Genomic DNA, 20,825 nt, shown 5'->3' on the forward strand with positions numbered 1-20,825 from the left:
TTAAGGTCTATTCAAACTCTGAATCTATTATATTATAATCCTTTTTGACAGAAGAAGATAGGATAAAAAAAACCTACCACCAAAACACATTTGCGTAGTTCTGCTTTCTCTCCGTTGTCCTTTACAATTAGACCATCTGCCCCAAGCAGATCATCTTTCACCATTCTCCATCACCTAATATTTATTAGTTCCAACATGAACATGTTTTCTTGCTAGGTGATAATGAAAAACAAGGCTCTACATGGACTATAATGCAATTGCTTTTTGGGCTGCATTATGAATATAAGCCTTTAACAAAAGCTAGGCAATTCACAGTGCTTTGAAAAATAACTATTTTGTGAGACCTAGTGGTCAGACCTATTAACCCCTTATTTTCTTTGCCAAAATTAATGATCTTGTTACCATTAGGTAATTCCGTCATTGGCCACTAGCAGGAATTTAGAAGTGAATGTTAGGTACACACAAGCACTGGAACAGTATACTGAGTATCAAGACTTTGGGAATTGCAGAGGCCAGAGAAATTGAGACAAAAGTCATTGTATTTATAAGCAACCTCTTCTAATAATCCATTTTATTTGAACACACAATGAGTGGTGCCAGTGTGTTATTGTTATCTCAATTGTTCTGGATGATGTCAGCTGTTCAAGATCTATGCAGCTGTGTGTTTTGAAATCTATTGTGGGTTGCTTGGCAGAGACTAGAGAAAAAAGGGCAATTTTGTTTTTAGAGAAAGCCTTTGGGAGGTAACTAAAGTAGTGTTATTCATCTGAATAGACTTCTCCCTTGATCCCATGTCTCATCAGTCACATAGTCATTTTGTGTTGTAGTCATTAGAGTATATGATGGCCTTCTTTTTATTAGACTGTGAGCTCCCTGAGGGTAGGGAACTTGGTTTATGAATCTATCTCCACCAGTACCTAGTAAGCCTCAAAAAACTTCCTTTATTAAAGTATCTTCTTAATGTCTTCTTTATCCAGTCCTTTCCATTTTCACTGTTGTCACTATGTTACTTAACCATCTGGGAATTAGAACTAGCCTCCTCACTGATTTATCTGGTCTCGTCTTTGTCCAGTCTGTTTTCACTTAAATCTGGCCAGATTGATCTTACTAAAACCCTGCTTTCATTTTGCCACTACCTTGCTCAGAAATCTTTAGTTACTCCTAACAATTTATAAAACAATCTTTTTAAATTCTAAGAGAAGCTTAGATTGAAAGAGTTGGCTACTAGGAAGTGAATTATTTGGGTCTCACCAATTCAAAATAAGATTTGACTACTAGAGGTTGGAGGGATTGGTAGAGATAATAATATCCTCCCTGATAAAATCATGGACATTTTGATGCACAAGACAACTGACATCAGACAGAATTTTAGGAAGAGAAACATCCTCGTGATTGTCTAGTCCAACCTTATTGTTTGATAGAAAAGAAATCCATGCTTCCACGAAGGATAGGTAGTTTGCTTCAAGTTACACAGGTAAAGTTAGTGGTAGAGTCCACTTTCCCACAATTCTTATTATTACTATTATTCTTATAGTCTACAATATGCCCACTTAGTGTTGTTTGATCAACATTGCTCCAACTGATCTGGATGAAGACATCCTTTGATTACATCTCTTCTCTTCATGCACTTGTTCTATGAAAGCTATCTCACTGAAAATTGTTCCATCCACTTGACATCAGTCTTTAGCCTTTGCCTTTGCCTCAGGGTGTTCCCCATTACTCATAACTTTTAAAAAGCTTTTATCCAGTGGTCTTTCCTGACAGTCTTGGCCCCTCAGTTGCTACCACTTTTTTCTTTCTTGAAATTACATTTTAAAATTTGCTTGTTTATTTTCCCTTGAAAGATTGGAAGTTTCTTGGAAGCAGGAGCTATTTTCATTTAAAAAATATCTTTGCCATTTGGGACAGTATCTTTCATTAAGGTGCCAAAGCAGATTAGGGTGTTGGATTGGAATTGGAAAGAGGACTTCAAATCTGGTCTCAGCATTGTGACACTGGGGAGATCTCTCTGTACTTCTCTCAGCCTCAGTTTCCTCATGTGTGAAATAAGAATAACAATAGCACCTGTCTCCCAAGGTTGGTGCAAGGAACCAGAGAAAAGCATGCAAATCCTCAAGCACATTACAAGTGCTGGCTATTAGTGTTATCAACAAGCACTTAGTATGTGTTGAATTGAATGGACATAAATGGAATGCTTATCAAATTGTGGATGGCAGGAACTTTATAGAGGGAGCCTCTTTTAAGATTTATAAAGTGCTTTCCTCAAAACAACCTTGTGAAATAGGGAAGACAAATCTGATCCATCTTCTTTTTCCTGAAATTTAGTGAGGCTCAGGGATTTGTCCATGATCCCACCACAGGCAGTTAAGGGTAGAAGCTGCAATTCTAACAACATTTCTTGACCCAAAGTCCATTATTCTTTCTACTACATCAAATCTTTTAATAAGCAGGAATAATAGAACAAAATTTCATTCCTTGCTACTGATTAAAACACACACACACACACACACACACACACACACACACACACACACACAGAATGAGAATGTAGGAATGTGGCTTGATAATTCATGACCTAGGAGTTTTAGTGCACTGCAAACTTAGTTTGATGTGGCAGCTAAATGTGTAAATGAGGTCTTAGATTGTTTTAATCAAATATCCAGAATGAATCCATAGTCTTACAGTTGTGTATTGTGATTAGATACATGTAATCTTGTGTTAGATTCTGAGAACCATAGTTCAGCAGGGATATTATACTAAAGTGGGTCTGAAAGTGAATGGCCAAAATGGTGGAGCTCTGGAAACCACTTCAAAAGAAAATAAAAAGGACTGGGCAGGGGAGTAAAGTATGATAGCTGACTCTAGAATGCTAGATCTCTGTGTGTGTATATAGATACATGCATACATATATGTGATATGGCTGGGAACCAGGATGCATGCTTTAGCTCACTTAAGAATGCTCAAATAACCTGTTAGTTTTACATGAGATAGGTTCTCTGCCACTGTACATCTTTGAGGCATTTGCAACTCCTCTGTAGAAGGATTTTATGTTTTAAATAGGAGTAGGACTAGATGACCTTTAAAGGTCCCTTTATACCATGATATTCTGTTTGTAATATAATGGTTGGACATTAGAAAGATGAAGGGCCAAGACATATGGCTTCCAGCTGCCTCTTTGTGTGAACAGGTGGGATAGATGCCCTACAGGGGCTCCTCTCTGCTACCAAGGCTAAATCCCTAGTTGAGTTACAGTCTGGCAGCATTTACCCTCCCCGCTCTCTAATGTTGGATATTTCCCCCAGAGGCCTTGGGTTGCCAGTAGACACATGATTCCATTAGTGGCCTAGCCTGAATATTGACAGTTATATCACTTCTAAGAAATCCCTAAGGATCTCACCTTCAGAATAAGAGGTACCCCACATTAAAGTAAAGAAATGGGTCTGGTAGAATGTAGAGAATGGGATATTTATTGCCTAGGCTCCCTAACTTGTGTCCCCATGTGAGGCCTTAGTAAAGCTGATCTCCTATTAAGTTTTCCACAAGCATTATAATAGTAAAATTATAATAACACCAGACTTTCACACAAATATAGTAAAGGTAGAGAGTGAAAGGGGCAAAGGGGAGAAACCAGATTTGGATGTATAGGGATATATGAGGAAAGAGAGAACATGAATAGAGGGGTTTTGAAGAAGGATCTAGGAAAGCTTTGCTTCATGAAGACATATCTCTTAAGCTGCTCCTTGATAGAAAGATTACAAGCATGAAAGGGGGACATGATAAGTGATCTCCACCCAGAGAGGTCATACCACCATGCAGAAATTCATAGAGTGTATGTGTGTGTGTGTGTGTGTGTGTGTGTGTGTGTGTGTGTTTATTACAGATTTTCAGCATTCCCTGTTTTGGTTAATTATTGGCATATTTTCCTGGTGACTTGAAGAAATCTACAATTTGGATGCTGTATCTATGGCCTTCCACCCTGCCCAGATGCCTCACAGAGTCTATGTATTTTCCTTACTCAGGTAGACTTTCTTTACGGTCCCTTAGATTTCAGTCCTCTCTTTGATAATTCATCTCCTCCCCACCCCCCAATTCCTTCATTCCTTCCTCAGTTAAACTGCCCCAAATTCAGCAAGACTCACTGTGATGTTCCTGCAATGAAATTATTCTGCCTAAGCTACCTTATCAAGCTTAAAGCAGGCCATCCCACAAGTAGAATTGAAGAAATTAGGGTTTCCTCTAAATCACTGAGGCAGAGGTAAAGTATATATTGAGGGTATAAAATGTTCTTAATTTTAAAAATAAGAATTCTTTAAAGATTGCAGTTTCTTCTCCAAGTTAAATTTCTGATTTCTAATCTTTAAAATTGAAGTGGGCAGAAAATGTGGTAACTTTTTGGTTTCTTGTAGTTATTATTGGTGCCTTGCAATTGCATTCTTCAGCATCAAGATGGGATTTGATAGAGCTTTTGAAAGATTATGAACTTTGATTTTAAATACATTTTTTCCTTTGGGGGGAAAAAGTGTGTACACAAACACACACTCATACATATCTCTATCCCTCCCATTTTTCACCTTGACTCGAAATACTAAAATAAGATATAATTTTTTTTTTCAAAAAAGTCAAGAGTTTGCCTAACTGGACAATGTGTAAGAGCTCTTTAGAGGCTATCCTTATTTTCTAGATACCTGCCTAACCTATTTTCTGATGAAGGGAGAAATGTAACTTTGTTTTAGAAAGTGAACATTGCAAAAAGCAGCTTGTTGCAGTGAAGGGCGCTAGGATTCTGGAGCACCGTCATGGTCTGCTGCCGTGTTACAGAAGGGACCGAAACCTCTTTACTTCTGTTGGAAAACTGGGTGGTTTTGTCATCTCAAATGTCTTGCTTGCTAGAACTCAGTGAAAAGAAATCAGATACAACAGTAGATGTTTGCAGTTTTTGAAAACCTGTGCAGTTTTATGTGGAAATGTACAATGCAGTCATTAGAATGTCAATATTCGGTGAATCAGAGAAATGTGAAAGCTTTGAAATGACATCAGAATTAGAAGCAGAATTCCTGTCTGGGTGTTAAGCCATAACTCTCCTTCTCTCCTCCTCCTCTTTCTCCTACCTCCTTCTCTCTTTTATTTTGATACAAAATAGAGCCTTTTTCTTATTGTTTTTGCCATCTCTTGAAACAGCAACCTTAAATGTCTGGTAAATTGGAGTTATTATAAAGATTCTTCTTGTGGATTACATAAGCAAATACTTCTTTCAAATACTTATGGACATTGTCACCTACTTTTACTGAATTAAGTACTTTGTTGCAGTAAACAATACTTTTGTTTACTGCTGCCTGGCCAGAGCTGGTAGACTAGGAATACTTTCACATTAAAACAGTTACCTCCCTTGGGGGAGCTAGCAAGCTGGCTAAAGGAAACTCATTCTTTAGACTGATGCTTAAAAAAAAAAAAAAATCAGTCTACTTCCAGAATGAAGTGACCCCAGCATAGCAACCTTTGATTTGAAATGTTGTGATGTTTAGGACATTAGACTCACCCATATTTCTAATGAAGTCCTCAAAACCCTTTCCTAAGCACAGTCTAATTGGGTTGCCCCAATTTTGCCTGTTTGATTATCTGTGCCACTGATTTATTAGGATGTCTGAGAAATTATAAAGCTCTATGATTGGGATGGATGGGATTGGAGAAGGGCACTTTATGAACTGGGTTGTCTCAGATTAGATTTATGTGTTTGCATTGCGTGGAGGGCGAGTCTAAGCTCATGTATTTCTACAATATGCTTTGTTACATGATGGCAAGCTCCTTAAGGGTAGGAAATGGTTTTTATTTGTTTTTCCTCAGAATAACATAGTGTAGTTTGAAGGTAGTGCCAAACATATGTTTTAATCGATTTCAGAATTATGAATTTTCATAAGAACTTATTTCAGTATATTTTGGCAATTGGATCTTAAAGTTTTCTGGAGAGCAAAAAAACCCAAAAAAAACAAAAAAAACTGTGTCCTCATACAATCCCACTCAAAAACAAATGGAGCTCTTAAGTGCCTTCAATAATGAATCTCATCAGGGATAAAGTGCTGGAGATGTTAGGTTACATTTTAGTGAGCTGTGTTTTCATTAGCATTACCATTCCAGCTTTGCAATTTGTTGGTTGTATGACCTTGAACAAGTTGCACATGAACTCTGGACCCCAGTTTTCTCATCTTAAAAATGAGAGAATTGGAGCAGATGATCTCCAGGTTCTCTTCCAGCTGTACATCTTATTCTATGAACAACAAATATTGATCCAGTCAGCATTAAGTATACAGCATTGTCGACTGGGTGTGATTTGTCATTTTTTGAATGCAGTAAAAGCCTTTAATTAGATTCAGCGATTTGATTTCAACATTTAAGGAGTCCTTCCTACTTCAAAATACTGTCTTTAGGAACTATCTTAGGATACTTTTAATAAAGAGAGAGAAGTAAGAAAAATACAGTAGTAAATGCAAATAAAAGCAAATATATACTGAAAGTAGACACATGTAATCACAGAGGTGGGAGGCAAGTTGAAGGTCATTTTGTTACAAGCTCCCTGTGTGATAGCTGAACTGTTAATAGTATCCTCAGCAAGTGGTCATCTAGCTTCTGCTTAAACTTTTCCAGTGACAAAGAGCTTACTACCTTATGAGACTTGATTCCATTTTTGAAAGAGACCAACTGTTATAGGAATATCTTCCTTAGACTGAGCCAAAAGCCACCTTCGTGTGATTTCCACCTGTTGGTTTTAGTTCGCCTCTCTGGAGCCAAGGATAATAAATCAAATTTGTCTTTCACATGACAGTCCTTCAAATATTTGAAGACCGATATCAAATCACCCTGAAAGTCTCTGGTTCCTTCAACTGATCCTCTTATGACATAGTTTCAAGGCCCTTTACCATACCCATCACCTTCCCCTGTATGTGACCCAACTTGTCAGCGATTCTTTGGATTCCTGACTTCCTTTCTGCGTGTGGATGGTCTTCCTTCTTAGTACCTAGCAGCCCCTTCCCAATCTCTTATCTCAGGAGGCTTTTATTTTTGTCCATGTTTTTTCTGTATCTTCTTGAGAAGATCAGCTGGAAGCATGTCTCCTATTTTTTGAGTGTCTTGTGTACACTTGGGCTATATACTTGTCATCATTTATTCTCCCAGTGGATCTTTCTAGTTATAGAGAGCCTTAAATATGTTCTGTATCACTTCTTATGTGCATGTTGCTGTTTGTAAAACATTCTTTAGCCTCCCTGTTGCCACCATATGTCTTTTGGGTTACATTTAGATGAAACATTTAATAAGTCCTTGATGTGGGTGAGACATGGTACTAGGCATCCATCATATAAAGATGTAAAACAGCATAGCCTCAGCCTTCAAGAAGCTTTCATTCTACTTGAGGGACTGTGGGGAAGAGGGAGCTACAATATAAATTGAAGTAAATAAAATATAAGGTAGTGTATGTATGATAGGACCAAAGACTGGATTCAGATTAAAAAGTATTGTGGAAAATCTGAGGAGAAGGAGAATATTTTAAATTGTTTTTAGTTATATGGCATTAATCAGTGTGGTATAGTAAACAGTTGGCCTCAAAGTCTGAAGACCAGGGTTCAAATCCTACCACTAACATTCTGGCTATGTGGTCAAGCCAATTGCCTATCCTCTCGGCAACTCTGAGTTGCCAGGAGATTCTAAGGTCCAGAAAAGGTGCTGATCTACTTTGGGGAGAGGGAGCTTCCTCATCCATATATGTTACTTAAAAACTCATGAAAAAATAAGCACAAGTTCAATACTTGAGAGATAGGGAACTCTCCAGGACAGTCCATCTGCATAAGTCAAAGGAGTTTCCACATTGGGAATTACCTCAAATACTGAAATGCATCATTGAATCACAGCTCTAAACTAAGGGACAGAGGAGGTCCCAAACCATTTTACAGTTGTGGAAATTGAGACCTAGAGGGGGGGAAAGGATTTGTCCAAATGTATCTATCTGAATTCTTCTGAGTATTCACTCCCATAGGTGAAAAAGAGCTTAATTCTACTATACTCAGCCATTCTGCAAATCTTATTGTCCATGTCCTCTTATAAGTTCAGATTAAGACTGGTGTCCCTCCCTTTTTTCCACCTGTCTTCTCTCCTCATCCTTCTCCAAAGTACAACATAGAGAGGTGAGATTGGAGTGATTTAGGAAGTAGTTAGAAGGGATTATATCCCAAAGAGATTATAAAGAAGGGAAAGGGACCTGTATGTGCACGAACGTTTGTGGCAGCCCTTTTTGTAGTGGCTAAAAACTGGAAACTGAATGGATGTCCATCAGTTGGAAAATGGCTGAATAAATTGTGGTATATGAATATTATGGAATATTACTGTTCTGTAAGAAATGACCAACAGGATGATTTCAGAAAGGCCTGGAGAGACTTACACGAACTGATGCTGAGTGAAATGAGCAGGACCAGGAGATCATTATATACTTCAACAACAATACTATATGATGACCAGTTCTGATGGACCAGGCCATCCTCAGCAACGAGATCAACCAAATCATTTCTAATGGAGCAGTAATGAACTGAACTAGCTATGCCCAGAAAAAGAACTCTGGGAGATGACTAAAAACCATTACATTGAATTCCCAATCCCTATATTTATGCACACCTGCATTTTTGATTTCCTTCACAAGCTAATTGTACAATATTTCAGAGTGTGATTCTTTTTGTACAGCAAAATAACGTTTTGGTCATGTATACTTATTGTGTATCTAATTTATATTTTAATATATTTAACATCTACTGGTAATCCTGCCATCTAGGGGAGAGGGTGGGGGGGTAAGAGGTGAAAAATTGGAACAAGAGGTTTGGCAATTGTTAATGCTGTAAAGTTACCCATGTATATATCCTGTAAATAAAAGGCTATTAAATTTAAAAAAAAAAAAAGGAAGTAGTTAGAAGTGGCCAGCAGCCATTTACTATTCATTATGGGCTGATGGACTAGATGAGGTGAGATTTAAGAGGTTCTTCATGGTCAGTCAATGGTCAGCCTCTAGCACTTAGTTGACTACTCCTTGTGTACATAATCCTCTGCTAGGATCTGGAAAGAATGAAAGGTAGAAGGCTTTGGCAGGGAGCATCAGTAATTCTATTCCCGGAAAGTGGGTGGCTTTTGTGAAAGGTAAAAGGAAGAGGGAGGTAGTCAGTGGACAGAGGTGCATCACTCCATCTGGAGCCAGCTTTTCGGCTGGGAGTGGGTAAGGAACAAAGAATTGGGACAGCTAGTGCAGGGCCTGGGAGCTCGGCTTCATATTGTTCTTCCATAACAAGGGACCAGAGAACCAAATTCTGGCTAAAATAGAATTCTTGGCATTGTTGAAGAATTTTATGTAGGACTTGTATTTGTTTCAAAATATGTTTTGTAATTTCTGAAATTAGAAATATCTTCTTTTTCCTTATAGGTATCTCCCTATTCCATTATTTAAACTTTCTGGAATCAAAAAATTTTTCCACTGAGATGGTATGATAAGAGCTTTTGGTGATTTTAGGCCATATCTAAATTGGGCTGATGCAGAACATACTGTTTTAAGAGCTTGGGACAGCATTCACACTCTGCTTCTCAATCATCTGAGGTATAATGCCATCCTTGCCTCACGAAGGAGGTAAGTATCCTAATTGAAGCCCACTATTTCAGTACCTTGTGGTGAATCACCCTCAAAACTTCAAGTCAGAGGGAAAAATTGAGGAATACCTTTGGAATCCTGTGAACTGGTCTGTTTTAATGAGTTGAGCTGTTATTTTTCTTTCATAGACATTCAAGGGCCCTCTCACCTAGGTCTGGACACAGAATTGTCTTATGAAAGCAAAATTAAAAGGAAGGTCAGAAAGAAGAAGAAGAATGGCTGTATTACAGCAAATGTTTCTGGCACAAAATTTGAAATCGGTAAGTATGTATTTTATATTAAAAGGACTTTCATAGTTGCCATTGAGCTGAACACTTAGCCAATATGGGATTTAAAGGTTAAAGGAAACCAGAAAGAAAAAGGAATAACTCTAATTACTAGAATGTATTTTGTTCCCCCTTTTAAAATTTGCCGTTTTATGAGGTATTTAATGCATCAATAAACAATTAGACAGTCGATGTAAAGCTTAAAAGCTTTCATTATTACTGAGTTTTGAATAAATGTCACTTATTATGTTGGTTTTCCTATCTAAATTCTTTCTATACAAAATAATAGCTCTAAAACTTTAGAGATTTTTCTAATTATGAAACAAAGAAAAACTAGCATGCCGGAGCATTTCTTATCTCAGGATTAGAATCATTTTGAAATTTAGCTTTGTTATTAAAAAAGCAGCAGATCTCATTGTATAGTGGATAGGGGGCTCATGTTGGAGTTGAGAAGACCCGGTTTCAGTCTAGCTCCTGAAACTATCAGGTTATGTGACTATGGACGAATCCTTTAACCCCTGAGTGCCCATGGTAGTGGCTTAGGTTTTTAAGGTTATTGATGAGTTGCTGCATTTTCTAGGTGGAAGGAATGTTCCCATACTGATGGATCTAGTTCTGAGACTAGATCTTGGACCCGTCCACACCCAAATGCAAAAACTAATGGACAGTGTCAGTTCTTTGAACAAAGCTTTTTGTGTGGGCTCAGCTGCAGCATTATAGAAAACTAGCCTCTGAGTCTGAGCTGGGTTCTAGTTTCCTCTCTACCACATATTAAACTATGTGATCCTGGCTAAGTCACTTAATTTCTTGTTGTTCAGGATAACTCTTATGAGACTAATTACAGAAAAGCGCTCTCCTGTATTTGTAGGGAGTGTCCTTGGCTTGAAATCCCAGGTCAAGGCACTACTGTCTAATGAGGATTTTTGTAGCCTCAAAATTGTGTGAGTTACTCAAAAGGCCTCTCTACCCATTCCATCCTTTCATGTTCATGTGAAAATGTCTTGTTAGCTCGATGATAGTCACCTGAAGTGAAGGTCTTGAACTGGCAGGATTGTTCTTTTCCTTCAAGGGTTTTGGAAATCTCTTCTTAAGGCACCATATTCTTCTTAAGTCCCATCCCAACTTTTTTGAGAATATTTGAAAAATGGAGGGTGAAAAACACCTAGGCTTTAGGATTGGTAAGAGGGATCTGAGAAATTATTTAAATTATCCTACTCAATTGACAGATGTTACACGACTAATCAGGAACAGAGGTAGAATGTAGACAGTAGGCCCCCAATTTTAGCCAACTGTTTTCAATCCTTAATAGTCCTGAACTTTTCAATAAAGCTGTCTTTATTCCCCTGTTTATTATGAAAGGACAGAAAAAAAAATTCTAGAATTTACCAAGTATATAAGAAATAAAATTAAGAGATTAATTAACTACATTAGATATCTATACTTATTTCGTAAATATTCTTTATATCACTTGAGAAGTTTTCCTTAACCCCTGGTGTCATAGGTACTCTGGGTCAGGAATGCTTGCATTAATATAACACCGTGCTGCCGCTTAGGGTTAGTAGCTTTAAAGTGAAATACTTTTCATTGGATCATCAGTGAGCCCTGTGGAGGAACGGTTGGCATGTATGCCTTTCATTTTTTCCAAGAATCAGAGGACATCAATACTCCAAGAGTCTAATTTCACTGCTGTGGGTACTTTCCCCATGGACAGACCTTGCAGCCTCTTCATGCCTTACAAGGTGGTCTTTTGGAGTGGCTGTGGCCAAAAAAATTTATCACCTTGCAGCCAATCCAGTGATGAGGCTCTCCAAACTTAGCTAGGCTGGTCTTCAAAGGCCAGGCGAGAGTCTGGGCCCATTCTTTCCAGCCAGGGTCACCTTCACACCCTAGAGCTAGTGTATCAGATGAGGACTTGGGTGGAGAAGGGATCCCTGAACTCTTTGCAGATGCTTCAGACTTATTCAAAGTACTTCTTTCCCCAAATTTTTAATACAAAATTCGGGATAGAGGGAGGGGAAGGAGGGTGAGGGGCGAACATAGCACACTATTCTTGCACCAGGGTCCTTGTCTGCCCTCACGCCTAGACACACTTCATTAATCTTTAGATTCTGTTTCCATTTACTAGAAAACAGTGACTCATCCATACTTAATCAGCAGCCAGTGGCAAAGTTAATTGGAATTGAGGTCCCCTAATAGTTCTCAACTGTCCCAGTTGCAATCTGAAAATTGTTTCATAGAGTAAAGGAACTTTAAGAAAGACATTAGGATGTAAACTGTGTGCTGTGTTGAAAATACTTGTAAACCTTAAAGGAATAGGAACGCTTGTCCTAAAAAAGAGATGTGATTGGAGAGAAGACAGAGAGAGAGGGAAAGGAAGAGGAGAGAGATGCTTTTCCCAGGCACGGAAAGGTAGAGTTGGTATAGATGATTTCCTTTCCTTTCAAGTTTCAGGTCATACAAATTGTACCAGGGGTATCCAGTTACACTGAGTCCAGGCCCTGACCCTGGGTCCCTGGATTCCCAGGGAAGACGCTCTGGACTCTTGGTCCTTGAGAGTCTTTGCTGTACTAGTTCCTATAGTTCATTGAAGGGAAGGAAAGAAACAGCTATTCATATATTAAGGAGAAATCACTATTTATCTCTCATTTTCCTTTCCATAGCCTTAGGCAAACAACCCAGTTTAGTTCTTTGCCCACCTTGATTACGCAGAGGAGGTATACATGCAAAGAGCTTTTGGATTGACTGGTTGAGTGAGCTTTATGTGCATTTAAGTGACTGCCCATCCTTGTAGATCAAGCCTGGGTTCCCCACAGGTAGGAGGAGGCAGATCTGAGGTACCTCCTGGGCCACAAGGAGAGAATAGGGATTTTTTTCAGCCTGGTCAGACCCTTGCTTTGGGATGCCGAGATTTTTTCCAGTTGTTTGTTTGTTTGTTTTTGCTGTTACAGCTAATGCAGCTCTAAGTGTTTTCACACAGATAGCTCTTTTTAATGACACCCTTAGGGTATATATTAACAGTAGTGTTATTGGGTAAAAGTTTGTGATTATTTTTCTAACTCTTCTATATACTCTTAACCCCGACTCTTAGGCAAGTCACTTAACCCCTTGCCATCTGCTTTTTCAACTGTAAAATGACAGGATTGACCTTGATAATCTCTGAAATCCCTCCAAGCTTTAAAATACAAGGAGTCATTGATTCTATAGTGATTTTTTTATTTGGAAATGTTGGTCAGAAAGATGTTCTTTGCTATGTATAGTGGTCATATGAATTCATTTTTGAGTGTATTTTGGGACTTCAATTAAGTAGCAGTTCGATTCAAGTTACATAGTAATTGGGAAATTCTAATCCACTAACATCTTTTTATTTTTATTTTTTTTAAATTAACAACAGTTTTTTAAGATGCTGATGTTAACTCAGAGGCCTTGATAAAGAATAGGGGAGCCTATTCTCTTTTTTACTTAACTGTCCTCACAATCTTGTTTTGAGGCATCATAATGAGGGAGAGATTGGTGGAATTTATCTACCATCTCCTATTAGTCAGAAATTTACCTATTTCTTCTAATGGGAATCTCTTGATATTTCATCAGAAAACTCGATTCCCTTCTAATTACTGATTAGATATAGTACACCAACAAAATTAAACAATTGTAAATTGCTGTCTATGTTCATATGTTAACTTAGAATTCTAATGAAACAAAAAAAAACCATCTTCAGCTTTGGGCTTCACCATTATTCTCAACTACATCTAGGGCGGTGTAAAGTGTGATGTTGGGGTCAGTCACTAATATACAGATGAAGCTTCTCCTAATACTTGGGCTTTCAGACCAAAATGAGGGTTAAGAGAGACTTGTGTCAGGTCAGGGGCTCCCCATTGGGACCCTTGTTCAACCCTTGACATCTCCTAGTTCAGCACAGCTGCTATGGTCCTGAAGACTAAAAATAACCCTGCCGAGGGAGGGCAGTCTATAATGGAGTGCAGGGTTATTTTTACCTCTGTCCTTCTGGAACTAGTCCAAGGTCAGGGATAGGGCATAAAAGTACAATTCCCCTAACAGAAGTGGTTTATCTGGGTCCAGTAATGGTCATAGGTGATATCAGTTGTCCCTTTAACAATTTGGTGTAGGGGTTAGGGTTCAACAGATAGATTTTTGGGGGCATCTGGACTTTAATTTCTCACTACCCATACTGATTAAATTGTATCTACAGTTAACCATCCTTCTTGATAATAAAAATGTGAGTTTTTTTCCTGGATGTTTTCCAAATTAAATATTATAGGTTTAAGGCCAAGTACTTGGTGAATCTATCTGGGATGTTTTCAGGATGCCTTTATTTGTGAAATGTTTTTTACATCATTTGATATCAATTTAACTGTTATTTGCAGTTCGTGTAGTAATAGATGAGATGGGATTTGTGAAAACTCGAGATGAAGATGACACAAGTAATCTTATATGGTGTGATGCTGCTGTTCAGCAGGAAAAGATTGCAGAACTACAAAATTATCAGGTGAGAAGGAAGTATTGTGATGGCTTTTAATTGGCAGCTTTCTGAAGGCAGGGACCATCTTGTCTAAACTCTGTATCTACTAGACTTAACACAATGCTCTACACATAATGCCATTGTTGATTGAATGATGAATGAATTACATCTTAATTTGCTTTCAAGTTAGAGGAATCATATCTACCTCTCTCTAACTGTATGTATGCATGTATACACACACAGAAACAGACTTTTATTCATACGACTCTAGGTAAATTCTTTATCTTCTGAAGACCTCAGCTTCCTTACTTAGAAAATGTGGAGGTTGGAATAGATGATCTCTAATATACCTTCCAACTTTAAATTTATTTTAAGATCTTTGATTTCCTTCAAGAACATAAGGTTACCTTTTAACTACAATGTGTCATTAGAGGGGGGCTTAAAGCTTAATTGAAATATTAATATAGAAATACTAATAAGGGATATATATATGGCACTTCAAAGTTTATAATTTTTTACATACTTTATTCCATTATCTCGAGGACACATTAAAAGCTGCTATAGATGGCATGATTCTAATTTTACGATTAAGGCAATTGAGGCTTTGAGAAAAATGTGATTGGCTCATTGTTTGTAAGTATCAGAGGCAGGATTTGATCCTATTTCTCTGTGATTCCATTCTCATATTTGTTCCCTTAGATGAAACTGCCTTGACAGTTCTAATTCTGAGCACCTTACTCTGCTGAAATCTTTTTTAGCAATGCATTATATTCACTTGAGTGATTCACTCTTTTTGGTTCTTGCTCATTTCCTTCATTTTGCACATAGCTCTCAATTGTTTGGACTTCTGGGGAAGGCTTGAGAGAAGAAAAACATATTTGGCTCAAGCTTTATCCCTGTCTCAGAGATGTAAGCTTAGAGTGAGAGGCCCTGGTTTAGAACTGACTATATCTGCTATGAGCCCTTAGGCAGGTTACTTCTTTGTTCTATGAGCATCATAGAGATAAGCTTATTCTTCCAGCGTGCCTCGACAAGAATGTGAAGTAGTTGTTCTAGAAGCTGACAAGCTCTTTATAAGAGCACCATCATAGCGCAGGGTGTCCTTGTGGAGTTGTTGAGCACAGAATCGTGATTTGGAAACTGGGGCTTTTCTCAGATCCCCTTGGGTCTCCCATTCAGCCTGGTGCAGTTATTTTGTTTACAGGACATCAATAGCTTTGCTGAAAGTTAAGTACAAAAACACACCAAAAATTAACATGAATGATGGTCAAGATGTTGACATTTTGAAAAACTTCTTTTACTATAGTATATTATATACTTATAATTCATGGTTGACTGTAGAGACAGGTCATTGTTGGATCTGGAACATAATTGGCTTTCTCTACAGTTTTCTGATGACTTATCTATCTATGGTAACCCAGAAGTATCATATGAACCAAAAAAAATCTTTCAGGCTCACGAATTGTTGTATTTAAGGCTGGAAGGAGCCATAAAGATCATCCAGTTCAGTGTTCCATTTTATAAACTGTGAAAAGACAAGAGGCTCACAGAAGGGAAATGACAGTGAGTAGTAATTAACCTAATCAAGATTTGAACTGAGTTTTAGACTATAAATTTGTTGCTCCTTATAATATTACTTAATAGAGAATGAGAGAGAGACAGAGAGAGACAGACACACAGAGATCACTTGATCCAGATCCAGAACTTGAACATTTGTATAAACTGAATGCAATTGGGAAAAAATAAAGACATTCTTTTTTTCTGCTCTATGTGTTTTTATAAGATTCTTGACTTACAATAAATATTAAAAGCTTATTTATGAAGGTTATATAAATGAACAAACATGATTAGAAACCATGAAAATACTAATGCTTTCTTATGTTTTATTTTTCAGAGAATCAACCATTTTCCAGGAATGGGTGAGATCTGCAGGAAGGATTTCTTAGCAAGAAATATGACCAAGTAATTGTATTTTTGTTGTAATAGAGAAAAGCTATTTGGAATCTTTATTGTGAACATGATAGTACTAAATTACACTAAATCACATCAACTATAAAAAATAATGTTTTGCTGGCAAGGAACATTTAAATTTTTTCTCTTTCATATGTCAAACAGTGTCTGCACATTTGGTAAATACTTGTTTGAATGCCAGTCTAAAAAACTTCCAATGACTATGATTTGTTGGGTTATTTCAAGAACTATTCAGGACCTTGCCCATTTCCTATGGAATCATTTAGCATGGCGGGAAAACATGTTAAAGGCTAATGATATTCATTTCTCATATTGAATGAGTGTCAATATTTCTTTAGGATTCTTGCACGGTGTGTGAGCACCTGATGTTTATTCCTTTTTATTCTTCTAAGGTGCTTAGTCACAAAGTGAAAGGATGCATTATTTGCCCCATGAAGAGACAAGGATAGCTCCTTGTTACCACAAGGATAAAATGCAAGCTAGCTCTTTGGCTTTTAAGACATCTGTCATTTGGCTCTGTCCTGCCCTCCTAGTTGTGCTTCCTTTACATCCCCTATATTCTAGATAGTTCCCAGCATCCTGCTTTTATCTTCTTGTATTTCTTTTGGATTTCTCTTGACTCTCCTCAATTTCTTCTGTGCATACTCTTTGCATCTTCACCTGTTGTTCCTTCTTCCTCTTAGTATCAGCACCAGGACTGTCCCCTCTGTGAAGTCTTTCTCTGACAATTCCCAGGTCAAAGTGTTCTCTTTTTCCCCAAGTTCTTCTAGAGCAGAGGTGTCAAACACTCGGACCATGGCAGAATTCTACAGTGGAGCCTGAACCATTTTATTTTTTTTTAATTCTTTAACATATGTCCCTTTATTTTAATGGATTAATCTATATTTCTCCACAAGTGAAAAGAGAGAGAATTTGGCATCAGATAATCAACAATAAATACTGTACAACTATTTCCCTTAAGGAGCTATGACTTAACTTTTTTTTTTAATTTTTTATTTTATTTTATTTTATTTTTTATTTTATTTTTTTTATTTAATAGCCTTTTATTTACAGGTTATATGCATGGGTAACTTTACAGCGTTAACAATTGCCAAATCTCTTGTTCCAAATTTTCACCTCTTACCCCCTATCTCCTCCCCTAGATGGCAGGATGACCAGTAGATGTTAAATACATTAAAATGTAAATTAGATACACAATAAGTATACATGACCAAAACATTATTTTGCTGTATAAAAAGAATCAGACCCTGAAATATTGTACAATTAGCTTGTGAAGGAAATCAAAAATGCAGGTGGGCATAAATATAGGGATTGGGAATTCAATGTAATGGTTTTTAGTCATCTCCCAGAGTTCTTTCTCTGGGCGTAGCTGGTGAGCCTGAACCATTTTAAAAGCAATTGGGGAAATATTTACAAAAGTAGATAGAACATACATGACATTCCCTTTAAAAATTAAGATCATTAATTTAGAGATGAGTGGTCCAGATTAGTGGTTCCTATATCCATTTGAGCACTTGGTTCCATAATGCTTGGCTCCTGTTGCACTTTATCTAATGCTGTCTCCTTTATGGATTGCAAGAGTGTTAAAGGAGGAGGATTATATTGTTTTAATCTTTATACTTTCTGTTACTTGCACACAGTGGGGGCCTAATTAAATTATTGAATTGAATTAAATCTTTGACTTTTTAGAATCAAAATCTCGGAAGTTTAAAATACTTAAAACATTCCATAGTATTTAAAGAGCATTTTTCTTTTTCTTTTTTAAGATGAAAGTTTTTCCTAAGCCATTTGTTAATTTATTTGCAGTTGGGCTTAATTTAGACAGGTAATTAATTATAATTACTTAATAATCTTAAAACATTTTTTTACAAACTTTTAACTTTAAGAGCTTGATGTGTAAAAAAAACTGTATACAGTTAGATCCCTTGAAACTCTCAGCTCTAGTGCCTCTTATCTTTATCTAGGATTACTAGGAACACTTCTGTGGGCTCACCCCTTGAGAGGAAAATACTGATTGGAGTTGATCACTTGTGATGAAGATAATGAGTGGAGGCTAGCCACTTGTTGGGGGTCCCCTCAGGGGCTTCATGCCTTGAGAAGGAGTGTGATCTAGATAACTACTAAGATCTTCTCCAACTTTAAGAACTTAATGACTCATATTAGCTTCCTATTTCATACCTTCCCTGGGGAAAAAACAACAACAACAACTTTAAAAGTGCATTTCCCCTCCACCACTTCGGCAGGAAACCAGAATTGTTGTGGAGATCAGTGTTTCTAACTGCAGGTGGACATTTCCCTGTGATGGGACGGCCCAACTTTACTGATCTTCGGTCACGTTCCTTTCATCGTGACTCCATCTGAGGTTCTTTTGGCACAGATACTGCCCTGGTTTTTGACATTTTCTTTTCTAGATGAGAAAACTGGGACAAAAGGTTTAAGGGACTTGCCCAGAGTCTGAGATCGGCTTTGAACTCGCGCAGATGTCTACCTGACCCTAAGTTTGTGCACCATAGTGCCACCTAGCGGCCCATGGCGCCCCAGGGTGTGCATCATCCATTCTGCTTCCTGCCACTTGTATTCCTCCTGGCTGCCTTGCCACCCCATTGTCTTATGTGAAATGGGTAATGAACTCCATCTGCCTCTTTTTGTGAGACTTAGTTGTGCTGCTTTTCCATCCCCAAAGTGGTCCAGGTTGTAACTTATTAGATGGGATTGCCAGCTCTGGCTGCTTGTTTTACACCTGTTTCCCAGACGGTAGCACTTAGAAATGGCCTTTTGTTTTCCTGGTTGTGATGAGAGAACAGCCTGGACAGGCTATTTCACAATGCACTTAAAAAGTCAGATCAGCACCTTCATTAGCTCTTGCCTTGTAGATACCCTCCTCACCCTCTCACCACCACCATCCTCATGAAAGTTAATAGGTGCTTAGATCCAAAGGTCCAGTGGCACTAAGGAGTCTGATACTTGAAATATCCGAGTATGATGGTGGTCAACATACAGAGACATGCAGTACCATGGTCAGGGTCAAATGAGGTACTGCATACAAGACCCTGTTTTGCTCTATTATTATAACCTATATACTTTCTTGAGGTTTGGCAAGATAACAAAAGACATATGAAAGGGTCCCCAGGGAAGAGCATTCAGAAGTTGGGCAGAGGAGATCTGGCTTGAGTCTCTTATTGAATCTTTTAATTTTAATTAAATTCAGTATTTATTAAGCATTTCCTCTGTGTGAGGCACTGTCCTAGGTGCTAGAAAAGAAAGGCGAAAGGAGGATGCCCTCAAAAAGCTTAAAATTTAGTATGTGCCCAAATTAGTATCCTGCAAGGCAAATGCAATGAACACAAAGCAAACATTGTAAGAAATTTAATCAGAGAAGTTGCTTCCCTCCAGAGAGTTCACAAGAGTTCATGAGTGCTACTGTGAAGGAGGTAGCATTTGAGCTTGGTCATAAGTGAGAGCTGGGCTCCATGGGATACTAGCTGTAGAGATGCCAGGGACTTTAGGGATTATCCAGTATACCTTCCTACTTACCTCCACCCTTTTTTTTTTTTAACAGATGAGGAAAATGAGGCTGGTGATGTTCAATAACTTGGCCAAAGTCACAAAGGGGGCAGGAAGAGATTGGATTTGCATCCAGGCTTCCCAACTTCAAACCCAGGGTTATTTCCACCCCTGTCTGCCTCTCAAATATCTAATAGGACAAAATGCCAGATTATTTTATAGTTGATGAGAGGGAAAATGACACTTTATCTGCTTGTTCTCCATAATAACTTCTGAAAATATATCAGGAAGATAATTCTACAATCCTGTAGCTGCTACAGAACTTCCCAAAGTTTGAAAATACATGTGAAAATACATTAGTGGGAGAATATTTTTCCATCTAATTTGAGAGCAAGTAATTAAAAAACTCAAGTTCCTTCTGGAGGGAGAGAGTACATCCTTCTCATCTCTGCCCTAGTTCCTGGGGCAAGTCTGAGAAAATCCCAGAATACTACAATGTTAAATTTAGAAGGATCCTTGGAAGGACAGATGCCCTGATCCCTCCTTTGCCATCACCCCTGACAGAGTCACCCCGCTTTGGCTTGAGGACCTGGGTGGGGGGGAAGTTGCCACTCTATTCCATTTTGGGACTTTGCAGAGTGTAGGGAATTTTTCATGACCTCAAGCCTAAATCTGCCTCTTCACAGTTACCACCTGTAGTGGGGCCCCTTAGGCCAAGCAGAACAAGCCTAATCCCTTTTCCACGTGACTGCCCTTTAAATACTTTAAAGTGGCTAAGGCAGCTATCATGTCACCCTCTCCCCCTCCCCCAAGTCTATCTTCCAGGTCCTTCAACCAATCCTCACATGGCATAAGCTGGAGGCCCTTCATGCCATGTGGGGCAGGGGGAGAGGTCAGTGCTAGAAATAACGGTTTGAGAGTCATCTGCATCGAGGTG

At 38.1% G+C, this 20,825-nt stretch overlaps 1 protein-coding gene across 7 annotated transcripts in view; it reads left to right on the top strand.

Annotated features, from left to right (window-relative positions):
* The window catches only part of TTLL7 (tubulin tyrosine ligase like 7), a 243,062-nt gene that overhangs the window by 61,043 nt on the left and 161,194 nt on the right, over positions 1 to 20,825 (top strand). For all 7 annotated transcript variants that reach the window (XM_031936758.1, XM_031936756.1, XM_003767351.2 and 4 more), the window contains exons 2-5: positions 9,449 to 9,649; positions 9,799 to 9,930; positions 14,319 to 14,440; positions 16,308 to 16,375. In XM_031936758.1, the coding sequence (XP_031792618.1) occupies positions 9,625 to 9,649; positions 9,799 to 9,930; positions 14,319 to 14,440; positions 16,308 to 16,375 (347 nt within the window). In that variant the 5' untranslated portion in view covers positions 9,449 to 9,624. The remainder of the gene's footprint in view (positions 1 to 9,448; positions 9,650 to 9,798; positions 9,931 to 14,318; positions 14,441 to 16,307; positions 16,376 to 20,825) is intronic.

The sequence above is a fragment of the Sarcophilus harrisii genome, chromosome 4 (genome assembly GCF_902635505.1).
Source record: "Sarcophilus harrisii chromosome 4, mSarHar1.11, whole genome shotgun sequence".
Taxonomy (NCBI): Eukaryota; Metazoa; Chordata; class Mammalia; order Dasyuromorphia; family Dasyuridae; genus Sarcophilus; species Sarcophilus harrisii.